Source organism: Heliconius melpomene, unplaced genomic scaffold (assembly GCF_056956725.1).
Source record: "Heliconius melpomene rosina isolate 202511_hmr_F unplaced genomic scaffold, ASM5695672v1 ptg000026l, whole genome shotgun sequence".
Classification (NCBI taxonomy): Eukaryota; Metazoa; Arthropoda; class Insecta; order Lepidoptera; family Nymphalidae; genus Heliconius; species Heliconius melpomene.
Genome location: NW_028181862.1, coordinates 235,362 through 246,121, shown reverse-complemented (window position 1 = coordinate 246,121; position 10,760 = coordinate 235,362). Strand labels below are relative to the sequence as shown.

The window sequence follows — 10,760 nt, the reverse complement described above, 5'->3', positions numbered from 1 at the left end:
AGTTATGAGGTAACAAATATTAAAAAAAAAAAAAAAAAAAAAAACAATCGAATTGATAACCTCCTTTTCTTACAGAAGTCGGTTAAAAACTCAATAGAATCCAATACAAATGCCTACGAATTATTATAGGTGCAATGAAGCCTTCTCCCACCAACGCACTACAGGTTGAGTGTGTTGATCCTCCTTATCCTATCCGTCGCCAATTCCTGTCTGATCGGTTTGTTGGTAAAATGTTACAGCTGTCATCCCACCCTCTATGGTCCAAGCTATCTGATTTAGCGGACCTCATTCCTCCGGGCAGGCCCCTACCCTACTTGCTCAATAGTTTCCTGAAATTTACCTCTCCTCCTCATCCCTTGTCCTCTTCTCCATCTAATCCTTTATTCTGTACACCTTATAAAGCTTTAGTACACCATCCTTCTGTTATCACTAATCTTGGTCTAACCAAGGGAGCTGCTGACACCAACACAAAATTTCAATCCATAGTAAATGAAAATTTTTCAAACCACATCCTCATCTTTACAGATGCATCAAAGCTTTCAAAAGAAAGCTGTGTTGGTGCAGCTTGCTGGATACCAAAATTCAAAATTATATTACAATTTAAATGTCCTCCCGAATCATCTGTGTTTACTGGAGAGGCTGTTGCTTTGTTAGAAGCAATCCAGTTCACAGACTCCCATGACTTTAAACAGATTGTTATTTGTACTGACTCTTTAAGTTGTATATTGGCTATAAAGGGAAATCCATTTCATAGTAAACTAAGGTCTTCAATTATTTTAAGGATTCGTGAAGAACTGTACTCATGTTATTTAAAGGGTTTGGATGTTACTTTGGCATGGATTCCAGGTCATTCTGGAATAAGTGGGAATGAATCTGCAGACTCGTGCGCAAAATTGGCCGTCCAGTGTGGTAATTCAGATCACTCTTCTATTTCGGCCCAGGATCTGTTGTCTTTTGCATTAACTCATTTGGATGTGTCATGGTCTGAATTCTGGGAATTGTTAAAATCTCAGAAAGGTAAATTCTATGGTGCTATTCAACCTAATATCCCCAGGCGACCTTGGTTTTTCTCCCAAAGATTTACTGAACGGAGGATTATATCAACTATTTGTCGCTTGCGCCTAGGACATGCATGTACGCCTGTGCACCTAGCTAAGATCAGGGTCAGGGACCACTCACTGTGTGAATGTGGCCTAGACGACGGTTCCCCTCCTCACATCCTTTTCACTTGCCCGAAGCTAATCCGTCCCTTATACGACGTCCTTCCTCATAAAGTTCCCCGTCCTCTTAATGTTCAATGTTTGTTAATGTTTGTGTTTAGTCCTCTTTGTAAATTTTTATGTAAATATATTAGATATAACAAAATTAAATTATAAGCTAACCTCTGTATTATATTTCTTATTACTAATCTCTGTGTTATGTATATAATGTATTATACTAATTTTAACTTTATTTGTAGGTGAAGGCAATTTTTAACTGGATCTTTTTTTTCTACATGCATTTTCCTATCGTGTAACATTGTCTATTTTTTACCGTACAACCTCCTTCGTGTCTTCTCCATACAACGTGACATTGGCGAAGTGATATGTGCTCAACTGGCACGCTCGGAACGCCAGATTTAAAGAACCATACCATGCCATACCACGCTTGTGAAAACGGCAGAGAACGAAGTCGACTTTTGGGATCATATCAATTCAGATTTGTACTGTCAGTACTTAATAAACTTATTGTTTATATTTTTTCCAAGACATGTTAAACAATGAGTCGTTCAATAGAATTGCTTGTGGTTGAAACAAGAACTTACACCGAATTGTTCCAATGCCTCCCGATGGGAGCTGTCTCTTCCATGCTATTGCATATTCTTTGTTTGAGCGTATTGATATACAACAAACTAATAAATTGCGCGAGACTATAGTAGAGTACGTATGTCGTAACTGGAATGATTTAAGTATCTACACTAGCGCTCGAAACGGGAATCCTTACTCTTCTAAAGAAGACATGCTTTGCTTAACTACGTACGGAGCTACTTCCGAAATAAAGGCTGCAGTAGATTTATACAATATTAAGATAGAAGAGTATTATCACAATGGTGTCCTACTTGGTTTATTCGGCGAAGAGAAATGTCCTATGAAGCACTTACTCTAAACTATGTTTTAAAAAGAGCAACTCTTGAGTTTCTTGCCGTAGTAATTTCCTATAGGAAAAGTACTTGTAATGGCCAAATTGAATAAAGAATATTTTGATTTTGATAACACTATGAACCTTCCTACTTATAATTTCTGTACAAAAAGTAATGATATCCCATCAAAAACATAAATGTAAAAAGAAAGCCAAGTTCTGTAATAAAACGTATGCTTTCAGCGATAAAAGAAGTGAGATGTAAATGTATGCCAAGTTCAATGAGGAATGGTAATAGGTATGAAATAATGCTTCAAAGTTCGTTACAGTAATGTTTTTACGTATACAAATACACTAGTTTTTGTTTCATTAAAAAAAACCAAGTAGTTATGATTTTACAGGCATTTGAAGTTTGCAAAAATTTTAAATGCCGCTAACAGTCCCGCGGTCGGACGGTGACGTCACAGGTCTGGCAGAACTCACTAGTCGCCAACGGTGATAGGAGATCTCGCGCAGTACTTTGTTTGTTTGATACTTACCTGTGCTAAAGTGTTAATCCAATTAATTAAAATGGATGAAGGATTCGAAAAAGGGCAATCGGATAACCTACCCGTAATAGATGGATTTATGGTTGCCGATTATTTATGGAATAATAGTGATTTCATCGCCGCAGAAATGCAAGGAGTAAAAATGCGAAGATAAGTTTTGTTGTCTAACTAGTAATATTATGTCGATTTGGGGTAGGGATAGATAATAATATCTTATGTTAATTTATTTGAAATTATTTATTTAAAGCTGTAATGTAACCTAACCTAACTAGTTTCATATTGGAGGTAACGCTATTTGCGTTAAAAGTTCCAAACCTTTTATTCCAGTTCAAAGTAGTAAGATTGTTTTATAAGTGAAAATAATATAATAATAATATAACTAAATACATGCAGTAAGTTGAGCAGATGTACATTTTCTTTTATGTAGATTTGTAATATTTTTATATATGTATATCTGAATAATATCGGCAAGAGAGAGTTATGGTCATGATGCTATTGCGTACGCATAAGTTAAAAGAGTAGGTAATGTATGTATTGCCAAATGTAGATTACAGCAGAACACCGTGCACGTATTAAACCATATTATTGCAGTTTAGAATGCAATGAAAAGAACCAACAAGTTTATACGTAATCTGCGAAGATTGTGCCGCCAGAAGAGGTGATTGTAAACATACCATGACATTTATAATATGCTACATCGTCGAAGCGACGAGTCTTCAACAACTGCAACCAAGTCTTCTTTCTCTTTGCATTAATCCCGGCGTATGTTGCCAGGGTCTGCCTTCCTGCTTAACCTACTCCACTTTACACGATCTGTAACGTCCTGAGTGGTTCGACCATTGGTACTCATGTCCTGCATCACGACATCCAAACACCGCATCCTTGGGCGTTCGGAGGTCTAGCTCCAGGGACAGGATAGACATAGCAGGGCACCAGCATCCAACACAGTTCCTAACTGGCGCGCAACGTGGCCATACCATCTTAGGCCACACTCTTGGAGCTTATCCGCTACGTCATGGATCCCAAGACTACCTCGAATGAATGTGTAACGTATGCGTTAAACCGCATTACGCCGCCCATTCACCTCAGCTTCTTCATTTCCGTGACGTGAAGATCCTCAGCATGCCGAGATAGTGCTGGCCAACATTCGCTGCCGTATAAAAGAACCGGTCAGATGATGCTCTTATATATCAGCCCCTTGAGCTTGGGTGATATTCTGCGGTCGCAGACCACACCAGTAACCTCCCACCATTTGGCCCAGACAGCACATAACGGATCCAAGGTACTTGAAACTTTTCCAACTTAACGCCTGGCTCAGGACCTATAAGGACAGTGCTCGAGTCCGGGCTCCCTCAGGCTATGTATTCGGAGTTCGACACATTTTAAGACTGCCGTTCTGAAGCGCACCCTTCCAGAGGTTCACTTTACGCTCCAGCATCAGTTGGTTCTCTTCAATGAGTGCAATGTCATCGGCATACATCACCAGCCATGGAGGCTGGTCCTGGATGTGAGCCGTGACAGTATCCAGCACTACAATAAATAAGAACAAACTAAGAGCCAAGCATTGGTGAACCCCCTACTGTGATCTAAAGGGTTTGGTGCCGCCAACAGCAGTCCTAACCATCGCGAATCGCAAAGCGGGATCGTGGTACATATACCTAATAATCTCAATATAGGCCTCAGGGATCCCTTTGGATCGCAATACCCTCTAAATACATTGACGAGGCACACAGTTAAATGCCTTCTGCAAATCTACAAAGGCCGTCTAATGCAGAGCTCTTCTTTTTTTTCCTGTATGCCTCCATCAAAGTTCTGAGTATTCTCTCCATTAAAGTACTAATTAAGTTTGTGGTAACGCTCAAGCCAAGCTAAGTCTTGTTGGAAAAAATTCAAGCTTTCTAGTATCGATACTATAATAAAAATAATCAAAGCTAAAGATTTTGGTACAACACGCCATGAAACCGAGCAAGATAGAACTGTTTTTTTGACAAAGTACTATCAAAACTTCAATATCTTAAAATACAATGCTCGCTATTACATTATGTTTGTGAAAAAAAAAGAATTTAAAAATATATCTATATGTTATTTATTAAACAAAACTAAATTTGTGGTGGAACGCCAGCTAAAGAAGAGCGCGAACTGCGAGTGAACGAAGACGAACTGAGCGAGCGAGTTTTGCAAGACCTGTGACGTCACGCGAGTCGGTTATGGCCCGACGGAATCTCGCGTCGCGCGCTTACTTTAAAGGACAATATCTCAAAAACTAATAGACGTATCAAAATAATTCTTTCACACGTATTTTTTGTTTTTAAAAGACAATACGATGAGCTAGAATTTAAATTTTGTGATTATTCTCCATTGTTAGTCCTGAAATTTATTTTTAACAATATAAAATATTTTATAACAACTGAAAATGCCCATTCTTCTTACAACTTGGAGACTTTATTTATGTGTAAAATCTGACTTGGCTAGTTTTCATATGAATTTACAATAGAATCTGAATAGAATAGAATTTGAATACATTCATTTATATCGATGTAAATTCATTTGAAAACTAGCCAAGTCAGATATTACACATAAATAAAGTCCCCAAGTTGTAAGAAGAATGGGCATTTTCAGTTGTTATTAAATATTTTATATTGTTAAAAATAAATTTCAGGACTGACCATTGAACTTGGCATACATTTACATCTCACTTCTTTTATCGCTGAAAGCATACGTTTTATTACAAAACTTGGCTTTCATTTTACATTTATGTTTTTGATGGGATAAAACTAACAGTAATTTAAATTGCAAACACTCTGCCATGTCTTATTCTTGTCCAACTGTTATCTATATGCAAAATCAAGTTAAAAACAAAATTGATTATGGTTCCTACTAAAATCCAAATGCGCCTTTGATTGATATATACTCTTGCATAAATTAATATAATTATGTTATAATTTTAGTTCAAAAATGTACACATAATTGTTATTTAAAACCGGTGTCTTAACTCAAAATGTTATTTAAAAATATTCATGTATAAATATGTTTTAATTTAGATTTATGGTTTATAAATATGTTTAGTTTTAAGTTTACGTTTATATAAATATGTTTAGTCATAAATCTATGTTTTTATAAGTATGTTAGTCATAAATTTATGTTTCTATAATTATGTATAGTTTTAAGGTCATAGCTTATAGCTACAAAGATTATTGTACAGTTTAGTTTAAAGAAAGTTAAAGTGTTTCAAACGAAATGTAAATTTTGAAAATATACAAAAATATAAAAAAAATATATATGTACATATAAAAATATATAAAAATATTTAAAAAATATATAAAAATAGTATATAAAAAGATATATATATATAATATACAAAAAAGAGAAAAAAAAAAAAGTATGTATTTATACATATATATATAGTATAAGCTACATCTAAATAATTGTAAGTTAAAAAATAGTATATATAATAAGTTATATAAAAAATATGTGATTATTGAATATTATTTGTTCAAAAATGGTCTTAATTTTTTATGTCATATGAAAGTTATTTTATTTTTGTTAAACGAAATAACATGTGAACAACAAAATCTTCTTTGTATAAAAAGCGTCTTAATTCCTGTATGTTATATTAAAGTTTTGAGTCTCATAATTACTTTGAAGTCCTAAGATAAAGTCATAAGTTACTCAAAAGTTATCGTAGAAAGTTGTGAAATATGTCAAAAGAAGCGCTCTGAACTCATCTACATTAATGTGAAAAAATCGTGAAAATCCGTTTAGTGAAAGTGCCAAAAAACTGTTATTTTAGTGGAGAAATTGACTCAAATAGTGTAAATAAGCGTTTTAAAAATAGTACATCTTTGTGTATCGAGCTGAGTTATCACACAGTAATAGCCAGTAAGTTTTTTAACATTTATATTTAAAAATCTTTAAAATCGGACAGTTATTTACTGAGTTATTGTAGTTTAACCTTCAAAATAGTGAAAAAGTGCAACATTTAGACTAGTTTTTCGCGTGCGGTGTGAAAATAAGATCAGTAACCCCCCTTTTTTATTTTACTAACCAGTGTATATAGTGGCCCCGCACGTTTTGGCAAAATTTCAGAATTTTTGGACTCTCCGTTGTTAAGTTATTAGCATTTTTAGAGTAGTTTGACCTTGAATGACCTTTGGGGCATTTTCCAAACGGAGATAAGTAGAGTCAAGTGATATACATAGTTCCATGCGCCTGGACGAGACCATCAAGAATCTAGTTTTTGATTGAAAATCCAGCCGGAAAATCGTGAGATATTCGGGAAAAACTCGAAAACGGACACAGTGCATCAAAAACTTAAACTTTAAAGGTCAGTTACAAAAAATCAAAATCGACAATCCCATATTTTTTAAAATTTTTACTTAAAGACAATCTAATAAAGAAGATTTTTGTGTTAAGTTTTAGAATTTTCGGACAATAAATAAAATAGATATTAAGGAAACACCAGCGGACTCCATAGTGTAATTCTGTAAAACTTCATTAGAGTATCTAAAATACTCTAAAACACCCACTTATATATAAGCCACATTTTCGAAACTTTCCCAAAATCATTTTTTCGGCCTGCTCAACCTTTTAGAAAAAACAGTGTTAAAATCCGACGTAAAACAAAAAAGTGAATTTCCGAATATTATTACGTAAATCAATCTTCATGCAATAGTCGACGTTATTCTATCTTATAGTAAAAATCGCTTGTAATAGTTTGTAAGAATTGCCCTTTCGAGAGGTATAATTTGGTGACTGTATTATATAGTATATTAGTATTAATTTTAGTTTATTATTATTATTATAAAAAAATATTATTATTATTTTTTTGCAAATTTCTACTTTTCAGATTTAGATTAATACAAAGTTATCTTGGCTCGCGCTGTATCCTAATGTAAATAAAATTAATTAAAATTTTAAATTTAATTTAAAACTTTAAATTGTATATCTTTTTTTTAATGGAAATAAATATCTTTAACCGTAACCTTTTTAAGCTTGTTTTTATTTTTAAATTAATTTAATTTTAATTTTTAATTTTTATTGCTCTCATTTTTAAATTTTAAAAAATGGATTACAAGCGTATGTTTTCAACGCCGCCAAGTAATATTAAAAAGACCTCGACTCAGCCTACTTTGGAGGCCGGGGCGAGTAGCCAGAGGAAAAATATAACTCAAAACCCTGGCTCTGAAGTTGCTGAGGCCACAGAGAGCAGGTGCAGCACTCCAGATTCAGTTGCTCAACTTTTAGAAATGTCTCTCGATGGGGAACTCGACCTAGATCTCGGTCTAGATCGCCCCGAAACTCCACCTAAAGCTAAAAATAAGTCTAGGTCGAAGGCTTCGAAAGTCGCGAGGCCCCTCCCTGCTGTTGCTGTGGAAGCGAAGGATATTCACTCGATGTATGCTGTCGTCCATAAACTGACTCGGGCCATAGTTTTTGCAATAGAGGAACACAAAAGAGTTACCTCTGAAAATAAAAAAAATATTGTACAAGCCGCTCAGGAGATTAGACTAGCTACAGACATATACATGGAGGCTGTGATGGAACCAGGGGATTCGAATCCGACACCTGTGGTCACAGCTCCAACAGCAACACCCCCCACACCCCCAATAGCACCCCCAGTGGACGATAGCACACTGAGAGAGGATATGTGGCAGCAGTTAGGGAGGAGATATCGAAATTTAAATTAGAAATAGTAGTAGATAAACCCCAGCCACCCTTAATAAAATCTCCAAAGCACAGTTATAAGCCCGCCTTAGTAATAACACCCAAAGAAAATACTAATAATAAGCAGGACACAATTAAAAAATTCAAAAATAGCATCACATTCCGCAATAAATCTTATGCACTAGAGTACAAATTATTAAAAATAATAAATTATGGGTGGAATTTCTTAACGAATTGCATTGCAATGAAACACTAGAACACTTAAAACAGTCTGAAATAGTTACCGCGGAACCCGCCAAGAAGCTTCGACCTATGCTTATTCTAAAGGGAATATCTACTGATGTTTCCCTTGACGATTTGGCTACAATAATAATTCAACAAAACTTATCAATTAAAGCACTTGTAAACGAAGAGAATGATTTTAAACTTAGGTTTAAACGTAATAATAATCGCAATGTAAATTTATATAATGCCGTTTTTATAGTAAGTCCAGTCGTGTCGTTATAGTAAGTCGTCGCGGGAAGCTAACCGACTGGGCTGACTTAATATAGACCACCAGCAGGTCTATGTTGGTGACTTCTCACCTTTCATGCAGTGTTACAAGTGCCTGCAGTTTGGACACATCAGTAAAAACTGTGCGTCCGACTGCAAGCCTTGTTCACACTGCGCTGATGTGAACCACCAACATCCCGTTTGTCCAAATTTAGTAAACAATACAATCCCTAAATGTTACAACTGTAATAAATTTAACAATAAAACTAATAGTAATTAATTTATTTAAACTGTGAACACTCCGGTATGTCAAATTCTTGTCCAACTGTAATTTATATGAAAAATCAAGTAAAAAACAAAATTGATTATGGTTCCCACTAAAACATTAAAAGCGCCCTCTATTGGTACATACATTACCATAAATTAATATCATTATGTTATAATTTTTGTAAATAAAATTACACACAATTGTTATTTAAAACCAGTAGTAACTGTCTTAATTTAAAATGTTATTTAAAATATTTATGCATAAATATGTTTAGTTTTAAATTTACTGTTTTATAAATACGTTTAGTTTTAAAATTTATGTTCCTAATGAGGAAACCTAAAGAACCGAAGAACAGCGAGACCGCAGAGAAAAAGACTTACCTCAGTAGGACCTCAGAGGCGAAGGCGTGTCTGACGAGCGCCAAACTCCACCTGAAAAATTCTCGAAACTTAAACACCGACATAAAAATAGGCGTAACAAAGGCCCTGGAGAGACTATATGCCCTTGTCAAAGAGCTCGAGGACGAACAAAATGGCGTAGGGGCGTCAAAGGAGCCGCCTAAAAAACAGCCCGAGTGCAATGAGCAGGAGGGGGAGCTCGCTCGAAAAATCGAGGAGCACTCGAGGCTGTTGATCGAGAATGCAGAGCAAATGCGAGAATTAAAGATGGCGCTCGATACAAAAACCACTGCAATGGCAAATCCACCCTCTTCGTATGCCTGCGTCACCGCACTTGCGTCCAAGCCGAAGCCGGTACAACCTGCCCTGCACTCCATCATCGTCTCCTCGGAGGATGTATTGGAGACAGGGGAGGAGGTCCTGGAGCGAGTACGCAAAGCGGTGGACGCAAAAGAGGGTTGGATTAAGGTAGAGAGGGTCCGGAAAGCTAAGGACGCGAGGATTGTCCTCGGCTGTCCGACCCTAGAGGACAGGGACAAAGCCAGGGAACGACTGGAGGCCGGTCGCCTCCGCGTCGAGGAGGTCAAGAACCGACACCCAATGATTGTCCTGAGAGACCTGTTGAACATCAACTCAGACGAGGAGGTGCTCGGCCTTGCCGAGGACGGCTTTGCCGAGGAGGACGGCAGGATCCAGGTCAGGTTCCGAAAAAAGGCCAGAAACCCCCACACGAGCCACCTGGTGCTGTCGGTTTCCCCTATCATATGGAGGAGAACGACAGAACTAGGAGCTCTAAGAGTGGATCTGCAGAGGGTCAGGGTCTTGGACCAGTCGCCCCTAGTGCAGTGCTCCCGGTGTTTGGCATACGGCCACAAGAAGAGGTACTGCACTGAGGAGGCGGACGTCTGCAGCCACTGTGGGGGCCCACACCTAAAGGCAGCTTGTGAAATGCTGTCGGTCAATGTTACCCCTACTTGCAAAAACTGCATTAGGGCTAAGATTGACCGTACGGATCACAACGCCTTCAGCGAGGACTGTCCCGTCCGGAAGCGGTGGGAATCCCTGGCTCGCTCAAGTGTGGCTTACTGCTGAAGTTGTGTCGGCGAAACACGTTGAGACCAAGCGAGTGCACCTCCTGCCAGCGGAACATATGTGCCTGGATTTCATCAGCACAGTAAAATGGGCAGAAATCCAGGCCACATGCATCGCAAAAATGGCATGTCTGGCAAAATGTGGTCCTCACTCCCCGGCAATATACACCGGACTGGAAAA

General features: G+C 37.1%; 1 protein-coding gene across 1 annotated transcript; it reads left to right on the top strand.

Annotated features, from left to right (window-relative positions):
- The first annotated feature begins 230 nt into the window (after window positions 1-230).
- Window positions 231-1,476, top strand: LOC146526553 (uncharacterized). Its single transcript, XM_085207016.1, has 2 exons — window positions 231-1,299; window positions 1,460-1,476. The coding sequence occupies exons 1-2, from the start codon at window positions 231-233 to the stop codon at window positions 1,474-1,476; spliced, it is 1,086 nt and encodes a 361-aa protein (XP_085063142.1).
- Window positions 1,477-10,760: the final 9,284 nt, after the last annotated feature.

Bases quoted from the DNA above. Each gene is read 5' to 3' on its own strand.
- LOC146526553 (XM_085207016.1), top strand. From the start codon at position 231: ATGTTACAGCTGTCATCCCACCCTCTATGGTCCAAGCTATCTGATTTA.